Below are 17,681 nucleotides of genomic sequence, written 5' to 3'. Positions count from 1 at the left end.
ATGGAACTATGAATGATAGTAACATAATATTTTGAATTGTGTATTGTTTTAAAATAGGAAAAGTCAGTTATATTTTTCTCCGGTGGCATTTTGCACCATACCTTTCAAAACAAGCTAAGGAATACTTTGGAGTGAGCATGCTGAGCTGGGATTCTCAGAAGCACCAAAGAGAGAAAAACTCAAAACTGTGACTTATTTGAGAGCTCAAAGACACTTGATTTTGAGAGGGTGAGATTTAAAACTTAGCTTCCGGGGTGCCTGGGTGGCTCAGTTGGTTGAGCATCTGACTCCTGATTTCCACTCAGGTCATGATCTCACGGTTCACGGGGTCTGGGCTGAGAGTTTGAGCCTGCTTGGGAATCTCTCTCTCCGCTCTGCTCCTTCCCTGCATGTGCGCATGTGTTCTCTCTCTCCCAAAAATAAAGAAAATAAAATAAACATTTAAAAAGTAATAAAAAAGGGGGCACCTGGTTGGCTCAGTTGGTTAAGCATGCAACTCTTGGTTTCGGCTCAGGCGATGATCTCACAGCCTGAGGCTGGCAGCGCAGAGCCTGCTTGGGATTCTCTCTCCCTCCCTCTCTCTCTGCCCCTCCCTCACTTGCACTGTCTTTGTCTCTCTCAAAATAAATAAACTTCGAAAGCAGTAATTTAAAAAATGCCATCATAACACAATCCGGATGAGAATCCTGGCACGGGGCGGGGCAATGTTGTGTGTGGAAATTGACAAGATGATTAGTTGCCAGGAAGATCAAACCAGACAAGGTCTATAAAGTGGCAAGAGCTATACACAACTGGATGAACACGTTCTAGCCACTAAACATTCTCCTTCCTTTATATTCACGTCCATGTTATACTTCAGGTTTACATAGTTGTAACATTTGTGTCCATACCACATTGTCATCTCCTTTTTTCACTTAACACAGACCCAGTACTTACCCTTTTACTGCCCAAAGAACATTCCATCTGGTCAGTAGACTCTACTTCTTTTTTAGGTACTTTGCCATTATTGAACACGAGGGTTGTTTTCAGTTTGTCACCATTATACACAGTGGGGCTTGGAAAATCTTCCATAGCTTACCACCCTCCCACCCTCACACCCCTTTTGGGGTGGTTTCCTTGGAATATGTTCTCAAAAATGGAAGGAAACACAGAAAGAGCTCTCAAACCAGACTGCTTTCCAGAGAAATACCACCAGTTGACTGTGTTTGTGTGTCCCCAGTGATGAGAGGCTATATCATTGGGAAAATAAGTGTTTAAGTGTTCTGTCGAGGCATAGAAGAGGAACTTGGGACTCTTGCCTGAAACTTCCTTTCCCACCCCTTGCCAGTGCTAGACTTTTCCTGGCCCTTTTCTGACTTCCTCCTCCTACTCAGTGTCTTGGAGCAGAAGTGACCATGAAAATACAGAACAGGACGAACAGTTTCTGTGTTAAAATCTAACAAAGCCTCACATGGGGTGTGACTGTCCCAAGCACTTCACCAAATAAAATGCTGGGGCTTCACTTGTGAATTTCCCATCATGAACAAAAAGGCGATTTGGGCTTTGAAGAAAAGCCTGCCATTTCACAAAGAAAAATCTAACTGTAGATCTATGTGTCTGCGTGCTTGAATTTGAACATTTGGCCCACTGGGCTTGGGGTGCCTGTTCTGATTTCTGTCACCAACAAACTGTCACTGATTGAAGAAAGATAAGGGACATTTTTGACTCAAGACCCTTTGCCTCCATGCATCATGCATCATCTCATTTAATCCTCACAACAACCCTTGAAGTGGACACTGTTATCATCCCCATTTTGTGGGTGAGGAAGTTGGGGCTTAGAAATATTTTTATCTTAAAAAAAAAAAAAGAGATATTTTTATCTTGCCCAGAGGCACACAGCGATATGAATTCGTGTGTGTTTGATTTCAATGATCTTTGTGCTTGATCTTGTCCTGCCTCTCATACTCTCATTTATGATATGGTAACTTATCTGCCACACTGACTCCAGTGTTGTTTCCAGGATCAAATGAGACCACAATCCCAAAGTGCTTTGTGAAGAGTAGACAAAACATTGTATAAACGTGTAGACACTTTATCAACATCGGGCATTATCATCGTTTGGATTTAATTTAGCTCCAGTCACTCTCTAGGACTCTAACAGGCCACACATGACCCAGCCCGGCCCTAGGCTCTCTGGAGAGACTCAATAGTGTGTATCCTAAGAACAATTTCACTATATTTACAAATGCAGTGCTCTCGCCCCCAATCAATGGCGCTGGAAGGAGAAAGTTGAGGCTTACCTGTGTTGATGTCCTCGGATCTGATAGTCTTCTGCATGTTTCAAATGGAGTCGGATGAACTAGATTGGGTGTGGTACTCAGAGATTCGTCTTGTGAGCAAGCCCCTGCGCCACTGTCGCAGGTCTTACCGTTGTCTTACCGTAGCGGGTGAGTGATGGAGGTGAAGGTAATAACCGAAGCAGCAGCCGCCTCGTCCTTCTTTCCCTATGGGAGAGACTGGAGTTAGACACAGTTCACCTCCATACCGGAATCAGAGACTGTTGGGAGACGGTTAGCTTTGAAAGAGGCCTTGAATATCCTCTCCCATTCCTGATTTCCTGAGGCTAGCTTTATTGCTTTATGTTAAAAAACGCATGCACTGGGGCACCTGGGTGGCTCAGTCCGGTCGGTTAAGTGTCCGACTTCGGCTCAGGTCATGATCTTGCGGTTTGTGAGTTCGAGCCCCGCGTCGGGCTCTGTGCTGACAGCTCGGAGCCTGGAGCATGCTTCGGATTCTGTGTCTCCCTGTCTCTCTGACCCTCCCCTGCTCACACTCTGTCTCTCTCCCACTCAAAAATAAACATTAATTTTTTTTTTAAATGCATGCACTGCCCTGTGTGGGGAGAAGGAAAACTGTGTACATAGTGTGTTGTATCAGGCTCCGCTGTGGGAAATTGTGGAACAAAATGTCTTCAGGCATACCTGTGTGTGACACACCTGCCTGTGATACATCTCCCTGAGTGTGACGTGCTTCTCTGTCCCTTCCACACATGGTCTGTAATTCCTTTTTTTAAATTTCCTTATGTAATCTCTACACCCAACTTGTGGCTTCAACTCACAACCCTGAGATCAACAGCCACATGCTCCACCGACTGAGGCAGCCAGGCACTCCGGGTCCCTAATTCTTGTAAAATCCTAGGAAGTAGATACTATTATTACGGCCTTATTACAGATGAGGAACTCCTTCCAGGTCCAGAGAGGTTCACCAATCTGCCTCAGGGCGTACAGTTGCTAAATGAAACCATTGGGCATATTTACCTCCCCAAAGAAGGAGCGTGGAAGAGATTGGGATTGAGACTTAAGTGACCGGAGTTCTAGTTCCTAGTCTGCCACTTCACCTACCTGTATGACCTTGGCCAGAGCTGTTTCACCCTGTACAAATTAAAGGGTCCTACTCAGTTACCGCTTTGGTTCTTTTCTGGCTTTCCTCCTGAAATCGGTCCCATTATTTTCAATTACTAGCTGTTCAGGAAAATACAAACAGAAATCGAAACGAAAGGCGTGGGGATGCTCCCCAATCAAACATTAGACGATTGAGCTAGTCATACAAGGGACAACGGACCCTTTTTCTATTGGGCAAAGCTAAGTGTTGCTGCCACCTAGTGAGGAAAGGGAGCATGGCCTCTGGGCAAGGTCTGGTCCCTCTGTGGAGGCCTAGGGAAAAAGTACCAGAAATCATGTTAGTGATCAGATAATATATGGGATTTCACAGATACGTTAAATCTTGCGATGTTTCTGCAGGCCAATCTCTCCCTTTGCCTAAAATGAGGTTAGGAGAACAGCTTCTCTGGGCAGTATTATTAAGTACACGTGAGCCATCTCGGGCCTCCTTCAAATGGTGCCTGTGCATGTCCTTTTCCACGCTCTCCCCTCCCCGACTGGAAGCCTAGAACCCTGGAAGGTCTCAGCAGGAAGGAACCAGCCTCAGAGAATTTCTAGGGCACCCATTATAGTACAGAGGACCAGTGTTTTGACCAAGGTCACACAGGTAGTTAACGTAGGCAGCGGTGACAGTAGACGGGTCCCAGAATTCCGAAAGCTGGTCTGATAAAGTCCACCCAGAATGGATGAGGTTACATTATTTGCAAAATCACCTTCCGAAGAGAATAGCTCCCAGGCCGGGAGCAAGGTTTGGAGATGTAATGAACGATATTTACAAATTTAAAGGAAGCCTGAGTAATTCCGGTGGGGAAGAGAGGGTGGTCTGACCGGAAACCGGGAGGAGCGGACGCTTACCCGCTTCCCGGAGCTTTAAGCGCTACAGGGTGCTCCGTGCTGAATGAAGTGCTCATCGGGACCCCCTGAGGCTCCCAGCGAGGGAATCTCAATTTCCGGAGAGACATTCCCACCCTTGGGGGCGTGCCGGGGCTCCCAGGGCACCAGGTGTAATCTTACCTTTTCCTCTGCCGGCCAGGGTTATCAGAATGAGAATGAAAGCAAAGGTTATTGCGGGGTAACCTGCATCTGCTAGAATGTGTTTTCAACAATCAGAAGTTTTTAGTACGATTATAATAAATCACCTGCAGCAAGCTCACAGCTCCTAGTTGAGGGGATCCATTTACTCTTGTAATAATTGTTCTTGGCACAGTCAATAATAATAATGATAATGATAATGATAAAATGGCTGACGTCACCAGGGGCTTTGCATTATCTCATTCACGTCTGACAAAAGGTCAATGAGGTATTCATTGTGATCCCCATTCACAACTAAGTAAGCTGAGGCTCAGGGAGCAGTTTACCCAGAGTCCCACAGCTCCCCCTGACTTTCCCAGCCCTTGATCACTACCCGGTCCCGCCTCCTCCCTTGGCCTCCCGGATGCGCCAGTACCGGAAGCAGGAGGTGCGCGGGTGCACGCTGGCCAGTGGACGTGCCCATTTCCAGCTAGAGGAAGAGTCGCTCCTCGCCAGCCCCCCACCGACCCCGCCCGAAACGAGTGTGGGAGCCTCTCCTCGGGGAACTGATCGAACAGTTTGGTAGGCTAGTTGCCTGTAGGGGGAGAGATTACCCCGGGAAAACATTTTCCCTGGTTCACAACAAAAAACGTTTGCTGGGCGCGGGCGGAGGGGGAGACAGACTGTAGGAGGACAGGTGACTAATTAAGGAGAAGAATTTTTGATTATCTGTTGTTTCAGCTTATCAGAGCAATTGCTTCCCTCTGTTAACATGGATAATTAAGAACTGACTGTGTAGGTAAGTGATTCAAACCTTCCTCGCTCACATGAAATTCTCTTCAGTAATACACAAGCATGCACAGAATTATTCACTGGAAGGGATGGACATCCTTCCAGTGTTTGCTGTCAAATATGATCTCGTCCAACTTCCATTAAATTATCGACTAGGTGGAGAGCTCCCTTAAACAAGAGCATCTATCTGTCATCGATCTCTCATCTGTTAGGTACATAGTTCTGTAAGTTGAACAAAATATTCACAATAGTAATGTTACTCTTGCCCCACCTCTCCCCACCCTTTTGACTTCTTTAGGTTCTTTAGGCTAAGAATACAGGCTAAGGCTTATATAACATTTTATGCTGTCTCCCTGTAGTTCTTGATAAGGCAGAGAATAAGAAACAGGGCCGTTTGGAAAATGTGGACAGGAAATAGTTAAACACAAGCACAGAATGCTGTTACAATGAGGAAGTGAGTCGGGGACTAAAGGAAACTTTGTGTTCAGAGGGTCATCAAAAAAAGAAAAAGGCCTATTTTTTTTTTTTTTTTTTTTTTTTTTTTAAGGAGCCTTGCTTCATGCCTCGGCCCCATGTACCAAGCGTGGACGACCAGCAGAATTTTCCGCTGCTTCCTGAAGTAAGCCCAAGGTATACTGACCACAGGTTGCCCTCCTGGGGTTGAGATTAGGTCCATATTTCATGAAATCCCCCCCCAGCTGTCTAGCCTAGTTTTAGCATGTTTTAGATACTCAATAAATATTGAGTGAGTCAAAATGTAATCAGGTTCCAGGCTTCAAGAATCAAGTTGCTTTTTTCTTGTTAAACAGCAAAAGAAATGAGAAACTATAGAGACTTGATTTCAGAGTGTGAAGGGAGGCTGTAAAGATAGTAAATGTTCTCATCTCATTTGATATGAATCATAACTGTAATAACGCAGCCAGCCCGGCATGGGCAGTTCTGGTTACAAGCCACCTTCCAATCCAGCTGACGGAAACAACTGTTTAATTAAAAAGAGAAAACTGCGCGCGCGTGTGCGTGTGTGCGTGTGCGTGTGTGTGTGTGTGTGTGTTTAATCCAGAGAAGCTAGAATTGGGAAGAATTTTTAGTACTGAAAAGAACTTTTAGAATTAGGACAGTTCTTACTACCAGCAGTCTGTGCTCCCGTACAAGGTGTGGTGTTTGAGAACTTTCAGAGACACCCCTTTGTCTCCCTGGCTCCCCAAGGCCTTCCTCCTACAGCACGTGACAGCTACTTAAAACCCCCAGCGGGGAGGTAAGATCTGGTCTCTGGATGGCCTCTGTTAAAAATCGCGCATTTGGGAAGAAGAGGGTAGAAACCACCTGAAATCTTGGCAGGTAGCAATTATTATGTGTCAGGCATAATGCTGGTAAATACGCATATGAAAAGATGCTTGACCCCATTAGTCATGAGGGAAATGCAAATTAAAGCCACAGTGAGATACCACCGCATACCGAATCGGGATGGTTCAAATAGAAACAAAGCAAAAACAAAACTGATACTATCAAAATGCTGGCAAGGATGCAGGCTATTTGCACCTCTCCTACATTGCTGGTGAGGAGAAATCTTCAAGGACAGCAGGATGAAAATGTGTACTAATTTGGTCTTTTGTCTAGAATGGACTTTTTCTTGTCCAGGGTGAAAGAAAGTATTGTTATAAGCAGGGTCCTGACCGGGGCAATAGCTAAAAACAGTAGTGACCACGTGTCATGTAGTGACTAAATCATTCCAGAATGAAATGAACTCTGGAGAAACACTTAAGTTCCTGGTCTCAGCCTGAAGCCTGGTCCAAAGGTGGGGAGTTTATTTGACATTCTTTCTATTAGAATTACATACTTTAGAAACCTACTTTTTTTTTTTTTTAAAGATTTTATTTTTAAGTAATCTCTACACAGAACAAGGGGCTCAAACCCACAACCCCTGAGATTAAGAGTCGCATGCTGTACCAACTGAGCCCGCCAGGTGCCCCTCGGGAGAATACACGTCTCCTTTCAATTTTAAGAAATTGATCACTTTTGTAGATTGTTTTTAGTAGGGAGGAGTTTGTGAAATTGGCGGGGCAGGGGTGGGGGAGGAAGAGGGAGAGAGAGACAGAGGGAGAGACCTTGTGACCATTTGGTGTAATTCTCCTTTTGCAGAGCCTCTGGGAGCCAGGTCGAATTCAATGGTCCCTCTAATGACTGCATCATGCAGCCTTTTAGTCCTCAGGTTTATGTACAGATTTACCGAGTTCCAAATTAGTCACGACAATCTGAGCTTCCTGGGATTGGTGACCCTTGGAAACCATCTCCTGATAAGGGGATGCACATGGTCCCAGGATTTACTGTACCTTTCTCAATCAATACTAATTACTTCCCCACATTAATGGCTTCTGCTTTCAGCAAGAATAGGGCACCTCCCCAGTTCTGCCATTTCCCTGACAACTATGAATTACAGTCAAGGTTACGCTCTTATCTCCACCTGACTCAAATCACCCTCCTGGCTCGTGAGCTCTGGGCAGCTTTCTAGACAGAGGTTGCCATGGTTCTGTTTGCCTAACTATCTGCCAATTTGGTTAATGTAGGTAAATAAACTTCTGCTGTCTTTTACCTCTAGAGGGGACCTGTCTGGAGTTAATTGAAATAGAGAACACCAAATAATCTGAATAAATATACATTGTGTTACACAGGGCAACTAAATCAAGCTGAAGGGTAATCCAAAGCGATGACTACTGTACATAAGCAAGAGTCTGTGTTGTTATTACATGCCTGAATTGCTCATGTGAAGGTCATTTTTTTGGACTAGAAAAATGACCGATGATTGTACAATCAATGGGATTGCCAGCTGGTTGATTTCATTCCGGTTAGTTTGGCCGAATACCATCGACCAGAAAACAATCCATCTGACTGGGATCATTTCTAATTGCTCTGACAGAATTGATTGATTGAGGACTTTTTCGCCCATGGAAACAGACTTGTTTTTGTATGGTTTTGATATTTAGGAACTTGGAGCCCTTTCCCTCTATAAATGATTCGAAGGTTCCATTCTGTTTCTTAGATGAGACACACATCTGCCCAAAGGCTGCAAGTTGATAATATGTCACCTATTACTTATATAATTAAATCAGTAAACACTCTGGAGATGACCTTCCTCTTTGTTCCAAGTCCTGCATCATCTTGAGGGTGACTTTCATATCTATATCTCTCTCCATCTAGAACACTCTGACTCCCAGCATCTCCCAGCACTTACAGGGGCCTATTCAGATGAAGAGCCCTAAAGTTGACCCGAAGCTTCATGAGCTGCTTCACCTTTATGGTAAAAAGGTGAGCACCTTTTTAGGAGCACCTATCTTAGTTTGGAGTTGTTAAATCATTAACATGTCTATTTTATTAATATCTTCCTCCCCTAGTAGACTGTGTTCTGTGAGATCAGCGACCATGTCTAACTTTGCCAATCATGAAATCTTTAGTGTTTAGTGTGGTGCCCGAGATGGAATAGGTGCTCGATAAATATTTCTTTGCCTAGCACAGTGCCTGACAGGGTTCAGTGTTGGGCTGAATGGAACAGATAGAAGCCCTACCCTTCCCTCACTTTCTGTAGGCAGAATGCCAACCTCCAAATAGTCAATGTAAGCAAAGCTGTCTGGGATAACTTATGAAAGGAAGGAATGGAGAAGGAAGCAAATGGTTTGCTTAGGGTGGGCCTAGACTGGCTTAGACTGGGAAGCTGGGGGTGTTAGTGTGAGTGGTGCTGGAACTGCCATACTTTAGTGCCTCCCATTCCCCCTCTAAGCCTCATGGGGGATGGGCAGGAGGCTGTGCGTAACAGCAAACTGAAGGGAAAAGGTGCAGGAAATCAGAAAGCAGTCAGCGAACATCATTAGAATGAGCCAGTAATAATCATAATAACAGTCATTTACCACGTTTTAGGCCCCGAGCTCCATACTTTCCCGTACATTATCTCATATCTTGCTTATAATGAGTGTGTGAGAGAGATATCTCCATTTCATGCTGTGGAAGCTAGGACTCACGTTGGTACAGAACTTGGCAGTGTTCCCATGGAAGTCCAAGGCACTCCAACCCTGCTCTTTCTGAGTTCTGAGCCAGAATTCCCTTTCAACCTGTGTACTATTAGCTGGAAGAAGAGTCTAGAAACAGGCAGAGCCTCCTGTGAGTGGGGGTCAAAGCAGCTTCCAGGGTGCACCTTGGTCAGTTGCTAGAGAGCCAGACAGAAGAAGGGATTTATTGGCCACTGGGCAGGGGACCTGTGGGAGCAGGATTTGGCTTGAGCCATGACTAGGTTGGAAGTAGGGTGGGACCAGGAAGGATGAGACCAATGACAATGAAAGGTGAACATCCAGCACCTAGGAGAGCTCCAGGTTCGCTTCTCCTGGGTGGGGCAAAGCTGGACCTGGCAATGCTATTGGCCTTCTCTTTTGCCCACGGAGCTCCCCCAGGTCAAGCCATCTATTCATCGATGTGACTGGGTGGCACGCACTGCCTGGGGCAGCTCACAACACTTGTGAGCTTCGTGTTAAGCAGAGGAGATGTATGCCAGACTTCTAGGTTGTAGCCCAGCTACGTCCCAGAACCCAGACCCTGCCCTGAATTCTTGAGCAGTGGAAACAGCAGTGACAGCTGTGAAAACAAGCAGCCTTGCTCATCTTGGCATTGAGTTATAGAGCACATCACCATTATAGAGGGAATCAGTAACATCTGTCTTTCCTGGCCCTTATTTAACTTATTCTACTTAGGAAGCCTCTCCCTGTTCCCACTCTGTAACTACTGTAAATGATGCAAAAGAGCAGCAAGAGACAGAGACAGAAAGAGTGAGGGAGAATTAATTTACCACTGGGTGAAATGAAAATGTACTGAAGTGTAATGGAATTTCATTAACTTCGGAAATGATGATGAATGCTGTCCAAATAATTCTTACTAATGCATAATTCACAGCTGAAAATAGAGCCAAACTCTCCTAAAAAGCACATCCATTTATGCCCCCAAATTAATTTGGTGTGTTATTCAGGATGGTTGACAGGATAAAAGATCTACTATGAAATGTAATCATCTATTAAGATTGGGAATCTATGAGTCTTTCTAGTTTAGTAGATGAGGGTAGCTGATAACAAGTGGCATCTTGAGAGGCAGACACCCACAGTCCTCATTCTCATAATTTGAATCTCCCCAAAGACATAATTTCAGACATAACCACGGAGAAGTTAGGATGAGCTTTGAGATCTCCATAGCAACCACGACCCAGTTCATATATATATCCCAAAAGGAAATTAAAATCCCTTTCAACAGATTCAAATGGGGTCAGGAAAAGACCCATACCTTTTCTGACTGGCAATGTTTTTACATTATATGTTTATATAATATATAAATTATATAGATCATATATTATATACATTTACATATAATTAGGTGGAAAGGTTTAAAAATTACTTTCCCATTTTGTGCAATACTGTCTTTCCTATTCCACAAACTCTCAGCGACATTTATCACTTAATGTCTCAAGATATAATAATCCCTTCATTAAAACCCACTTAGGCTTTTTGTATACTCAGGGGAGTGGTAATGGGGGAGAGACCTTTTCACCTTTAGATCTGACACAAACCCCCACTGTGGTTGGCAGAGAGACTCTATTATTAAGTAGGAGGGTAGCTATTGGCTCAGCTTGTACCAATGGAAATATGTAATCAGAGGCCAGTCAACACCCTACAGTGGAGGCATCCTGGCTCTTACCCCTGATTGGTCCCTTCAGCCAATTAGAGAGAACCTTGGTCATACATGTGAATAGTAATGTTAGGGATGACTTCAGGAATCCTCTGAATTCCTTCCCCAGGGTGGATTGTACTGTGTGGAGGTGGAGGTGTCATGGGGGGAGCATTGCCTTCCAAGGCGACCTCTATTTGTCTAAATGGCCAGACCTTATGATTTGAGGTGCTGGGGTGGTAAACAAGCACACTGGCTGCTGATACAGGGGATATGATGCAGGGGGAGGCAGCCCTTGGGAAGAATCCACCAATGGGAAGCCTTGGTTGCAGGACCATCAACACCCAACAATGGAGGCATCATGGCTCCTCCCCACCATGGATCCTTCCGCCACTCAGAGAGTACCCTGTTGCTGACATATGAATAGTGATATCAGGGATGACAAATGCTACCCGTGCAGGTCTTTCACCAAAGATGAGGTCTAGTTGGTGGAAATGGGACTACTACCTTCCAAGACCACCCCTATTCCTCCTAATGGCTTGACCCTATGATTTGGAAAGCATCTGGTGGTGAGGAGCACATTGGTTGCTGATAGTGTTGGTGACAAAGTAGAAGGGCAGCCAATAGGCCAGCTTCCACCAATGGTAGACCTTAGTTTTCTCGGTCATCAGCACGTCACAAAGGAGGCATCATGGCTCCACACCCCCTCCCCTGTGGCACCAAGAGCCCCTCAGGGAGCACCTTGTGCTCACCTGTGAATAGTGATGTCAGGGATGACTTCTGCCACCCTGCATTGCCTCCCCTAGAGCAGGATTCAGTGTGTGAGTTCTCTGTGATAGGGGGAACCCTACCTTCCAGGGCCATCCTGACCCTTTAACAGTCCTGCCCTGTACTGTGGGTGCTGATGTGACAAGCCAGCACATTGGCTGCTTCTATTGAGGATGTGATTGAGAAGGAGGCAGCCATTGGCCAGCTTCCACCAATGGGAGCCCTTCATTTCCTAGGTCATCAACACATCACAAAGGAGGTATCATGGCTCCTCCCCACCCCTCCCCTTGGGTCCCTGAACCACTCAGGGAGCACTTTGTGCTGACGTGTGCATAGTGCTATCAGGGATGACTTCCGCCACACTGCATTGCTTCCCTAAGAGCAGGATTTAGTGTTTGCGTTTGAAATGTTATACAGGGAACACTATTTTGAGGGCCATCCAGATTACTCTTAAGAGTCCTCCCCTGTACTATGGGTGCTGAGGTGGGAATCAAGCACATTGGCTGCTTCTGCTGAGGATGTGATTGAGAAGGAGGCAGCCATTGGCCAACTTCCACCAATGGGAGTCCTTCATTTCCTAGGTCATCAACACATCACAAAAGAGGCATCATGGCTCCCCCCCTGCCCCATGAGCCACTCAGGGAGCACCTTGTGCTGACGTGTGAATAGTGATGTCAGGGATTTCTGCCACCCTGTATTGCTTCCCCTAGAGTAGGATTTAGTGTGTGAGTTCGAAATGTTATACAGGGAACAATATTTCGAGGGCCATCCAGATTCCTCTTAACTGTCCTGCCCTATACTATGGGTGCTGTGGTGAGAATCAAGCACACTGGGTGCTTCTACTGAGGATGTGATTGAGAAGGAGGCAGCCATTGGCCAACTTCCACCAATGGGAGTCCTTAGTTTCCTAAGGCATCAACACGTCACAAAGGAAGTATCATGGCTCCACCGCCCCCCTCCCCTGTGTGTCCCAGAGCCCCTCAATGAGCACCTTGTGCTGATGTTTGAATAGTGATGTCAGGGATTTCTGCCACCCTGCATTGCCTCCCCTAGAGCAAGATTCAGTGTGTGAGTTCTCTGTGATAGGGGGAACCCTACCTTCCAGGGCCATCCTGACCCTTTAACAGTCCTGCCCTGTACTGTGGGTGCTGATGTGACAAGCCAGCACATTAGCTGCTTCTACTGAGGATCTGATTAAGAAGGAGGCAGCCATTGGCCAGCTTCCACCAATGGGAGTCCTTAGTTTCCTAGGTCATCAACACGTCACAAAGGAGGCATCATAGTTCCACCCCTGCCCCCTCCACCCCCCCCCCCCCGTGGCTCCGTGAGCCACTCAGGGAGCACTTTGTGCTGATGTGTGAATAGTGATGTCAGGGATGACTTCTGCCACCCTGCATTGCCTCCCCTAGAGCAGGATTCAGTGTGTGAGCTCTCTGTGGTAGGGGGAACCCTACCTTCTAGGGCCATCCCGATCCTCTTAACAGTCCTGCCCTGTACTATGGGTGCTGATGTGACAAGCCAGCACATTGGCTGCTTCTATTGAGGATGTGATTGAGAAGGAGGCAGCCATTGGCCAGCTTCCACCAATGGGAGTCCCTAGTTTTCTAGGTCATCAAGACGTCACAAAGGAGGCATCATGGCTCCTCCCCACCCTTCCCCTTGGGTCCCTGAACCACTCAGGAAGCACTTTGTGCTGATGTGTGCATAGTGCTATCAGGGATGACTTCTGCCACCCTACGTTGCATCCCCCAGAGCAGGATTTAGTATTGGAGTTCGAAATGTTTTACAAAGAACACTATTTCGAGGGCCATCCAGACTCCTCTTAATCGTCCTCCCCTATACTGTGGGTGCCGAGGTGGGAATCAAGCACATTGGCTCTTGTACCGAGGATGTGTTAAGAAGGAGGCAGCCATTGGCCAGCTTCCACCAATGGGAGTCCTTAGTTTGTTAGGTCATCAATGCCTCACAGTGAAAGCATCATGGCTCCTTCCTCCCATGGGTTCCTGATCCACTCTGAGAATACCTTGTGCTGACACATGAATGTAATGTCGGGGAACATATCTCTCCCTCTGAAAACCTTCCCTGGTGGCACAGGTGCAAATAAAAAGGGCCATTATTAACTAGGAGCTTCCTGAAGTCTTTCTTGCCCTGGTACCTCCGTGTAGTGTCCTTTTTCCTATTCTGTGGTGTCACAGACTTCTTACATCACAGTAACCAGGTAACCCTTGTTAAAGACACTTATCTCTGTTTGTTCCCATACCTAGGGATTTAGATGTAGTCACATTGAGATGCATCACTTACCTTATTATTCAACACATTTTCTAAGGCATATCTCAGCTTTTCACACTTTAGGGCCTGTGTAAACTGCTGAGCCTTTGCAATGGAGCCCAGTCCTGCTCCTTTGGGGGCGTTCAGGACCCCATGTGGCTTGCTAAGTCCCCTCCAGCCCCATTCAATCCCCAAGGCTCCTCCCCACCATGTGTGCTCTAGGCACAAAGGTATCAGTGCTCACCCTGGCCCGAAATATTGTTAGTTCATCCCCCCTCATACAAGTGCTACTTTCCCTTCCAAGCCCAGGCCCACCGTCTCGTTTGAAACCCTCTCTCCCCTAGTTTAAATGCTCCCTTTTGCTGCTAGTTTGTCCTGAGACCCAGTGTCAGAACTGGATCTTTACCTGGCTTCTGGACTAGCTTAACTGCTCAGTACCCTTATCCGTTGGCCCTCTATGTATTTCTTTAAGATTCTTTTAGATTACTATATTGAATGAGTCCTTGTAAGCTATCTCCAGTTCATTTTGGAACAAATAGGCTAAATGAATAAAGAGATAGTAAAGAAATAGTCTTCTTCAGAGAGTTTCACCTCTAAGCCCTAGCTCGGTGATCACTCTTACTTGTTCTGTGTGTCTCATCCACCCCACCTCCCATTACCTTGTTCTTCTGACCGGACTGCTTGCGTGGTGGGTGAATGGACGTTGGTAATTCTCTGGATCGGAGCCTCGCCACGAAGGTGGGTTTCCGATGTCTTCATCTAGGCTCTTCTTTGGTGTCTGAGCTGTCCCAGGCGGTAAGCCTGTATGTATACCCAGGCCCCACCCAGACTGCCCTATTGTGTGCTCATCAACCCACTATGACCCGGCCTGAACTATGACATAGGTAGACCAGGACTAGGTGATACATGAATATATTTCAATGATCAAATATTTTTCAAGGTAGAAGAAACATATTTATGTATAAGCACAAAGACCTACATAACAACGTTATCACAAAATTGTTCAGAATTCTAGATTCACAATCCCACCTCTCCTTTTGTTCATAAAAAGCATGACCAGGCCCCCCGGGGTCCTGCTTTACGAGCTCCTCCTCCGAGACCCTCATCAGAGGCCCATTGCTTATTTCGGTCTTTCGTCAGACCCAGCAGCCACGCCTGCTTTAACATCCCCCTGGTTTAAGAGCTGTAACAGCAGCAGGTAAACATGTGGAAACTTCAGCGAGGCTAGTTCTAACTAAATTTCAGAGCTCTTCATGCTTTGTATTAAAAAAAAATGCTCACCACCTTTTAGCTTGTTACCTACCTCTCGTAAGGTTGCTGCAACGCTATGAACCCGGCCTCCTTCCTTTGCCTGAGAAAGGAAACCCCATAACTGTTGGCTTCTGTTAAACAAGCAAACAAAAAACAACAGCAAGCACCTATCCATACGCTGCACAGACCTTGTAGAGACTCCCTTGAGGAACGCTGATTCAACTACGTTTGTTAATTGTTCATCCGTGAGAAACAAAAACCCAAACTGACAAGCTGGATATGCTCTCACAGGCTTAAATTTACTCTTAAAATAGAAACTTATCACAGAAATTAAATCAACTCAGATGGCCTCATTGGTCATCTGTGCCTAGATTTACCAAATGCCAAAAGATAAAGGTGTCAAAACGTGCCATACCAGCTAACAGCACCATCTTGGTTAAACTGTCAAGTGGGTCATTGACACGATCCAAAGCCTGGAGGGCCCTTTGAACACCTCCAAATAGGCTTTATACAAATGTCTCCTCAATGGGCTATAAATATGCCTGGTTATTGTTTGTTTTCAGGGTGGGTTAAAGCGTTTCCTCTCAGAGAGTGCAGCCCTGTATTAGTGGGCTAGGGCTGCTGTGATGGAGTACCACAGACTGGGTAGCTTGGATGACAGAAATGGGTTGGTCTCATGGCTGTAGAGGCAAGACGTCCAAAATCAAGATGAAGGCAGGGTTGGTTTCTTCTTCTTCTTTACTTACTTATTGATTGATTGATTGATTGATTGATTGATTTAAGGAAGCTCTATGCCCAACATGGGGCTCGAACCCACCACCCTGAGATCAAGGGTGTCGGGCTCTACTCACTGAGGCAGCCTGGTACCCCAGGTTGCTTTCTTCTGAAGCTGTAAGGGAAGGGTCTGTTCCAGGCCTCTCTCCTTGACTTGTAGATGGCTGCCTTTCCCTGTGTTTCTTCGCATTAGTTTCCCTGTCTGTGTCTGAATTTCTCCTTTTTGTAAGGACACTATAGTCATATTGGATTAGGGCCTACCCTGATGACCTCATCTTAACTGAACCAATTGTATCTGCAAAGGTCCTGTCTCCAAAGAAAATCACATTCTGAGGTCCTGGGGGGTGAGGACTTCAACATATGAATTTTGGGGGCACACGATTCAACATATAACAGGCCCTAAATGTGGCAAAAATACAATCTTGATTTCATTTTTTTTCCCAGTCTGGGGCATTCCAACTTATCTCTCTAGCGACAGAGAAACTCATTTACCAGCACTGTTATTAAGGAGCTCTGTAAACGTCTCTCTTTTACCCAGAACACTGTCCTTATCATCCAGAGTCCTCATGAAAAGTAAAGAGAATAAATGGAACTCCGATTGTATAACTAACAAAGCTCTCGGAAACCTTAAAACTTTCTATAGCTTAAAGTATTACCGCTAGCTTTCATGTCTATAAGGTCAACCCCTCTCAGTCTGGCGAGTTATCTCATGAATTAGTAAGGATTAATGAGGGGGCGCCCTGGTGGCTCAGTCGGTTAAGCATCTGACTGTTGGTTTCAGCTCAGGTCATGATCTCAAGGTTCATGAGTTTGAGCCCCGTGTCAGGCTCTCCGCTGACTGTGGAGCCTGCTTGGGATCCTGTCTCTCCCTCTCTCTCTCTGCTCCTTCCCCGCCTGCTCGCTATCTCAAAAATAAAGAAATAAACTTTAAAAAGTGATTAGTGAAATAATAAGCCCTGAGTGTTTGGGAAATTCACCCCTTGCCACCCCCCCCCCCCAGCCTTAGATTCTACCCTTATTATAAGCAGGTATGATTAGCTCATGCGAGACATTCATACCATCCCTCCGGCTTTATCGCCAACAGGTGCAAGCCACATTTCCAAATATCTACCCAAACCGCCTCTGCATGCTCTGCAAGCTGGGTATTTTGTCTTCTGGAAAAGGCTGGAGAAAAACTGCTCTTGAGCCTTCACAGAAGGGACCTTATCGGCTACCGTTAACAGCTGTCATAGCAGTAGAGCTCCGAGGTATTGATCCCTGAGTTCATGATTTCCACCTTAAAAGATGTATGTCACTTCATCCTGATTCGCAGACATCCATTCCACCTGGAGATCGTAAGCCTGGGATTCTTAGGAATCCTCCAGAAGCTGCTGACTTCAGAGGTGGGCAGCTTCTGCCCAAGACGACAGAACAAGATTAATTTTCTGATTCTTCAGCACTCATTTTGTTCCTTCATTCTTCTACGCGTCTTGCTTATTATTCTATTTTGATGCCCTCTAGAACACTAATGTGACATCCCTCGTCTCCATCCGATTATTTTTGCCTCCTCAGGTCTCCTTCTACCTCTTAAGAAAAACACCAAACCCTCTTATGTGTTTTTTTCTGTAACCACTGCCCTGAATTGAACTGACTGCTGGCTCTGTTACCCCCTACCTATCCCTGCTGACAAAAATTGAATAGCTGTTCTTTTCAACACCTCAGGAG

The 17,681-nt window shown here is 45.9% G+C and overlaps 1 protein-coding gene across 1 annotated transcript in view; it reads left to right on the top strand.

The window, feature by feature from the left end:
* Positions 1-4,884: 4,884 nt before the first annotated feature.
* The window catches only part of ADGRG4 (adhesion G protein-coupled receptor G4), a 120,974-nt gene continuing 108,177 nt past the window's right edge, over positions 4,885-17,681 (top strand). Inside the window, exons 1-3 of the mRNA XM_081792955.1 lie at positions 4,885-5,012; positions 5,770-5,852; positions 8,418-8,525. Coding sequence (XP_081649081.1) covers positions 8,466-8,525 — 60 coding nt within the window. The 5' untranslated portion in view covers positions 4,885-5,012; positions 5,770-5,852; positions 8,418-8,465. The remainder of the gene's footprint in view (positions 5,013-5,769; positions 5,853-8,417; positions 8,526-17,681) is intronic.

This window comes from Panthera onca, chromosome X, assembly GCF_046562875.1.
Source record: "Panthera onca isolate mPanOnc1 chromosome X, mPanOnc1 haplotype 2, whole genome shotgun sequence".
NCBI classification, from domain to species: domain Eukaryota; kingdom Metazoa; phylum Chordata; class Mammalia; order Carnivora; family Felidae; genus Panthera; species Panthera onca.
The sequence above is the reverse complement of the archived record's forward strand: the minus strand, read 5'-3'. Positions and strand labels throughout refer to the sequence as shown.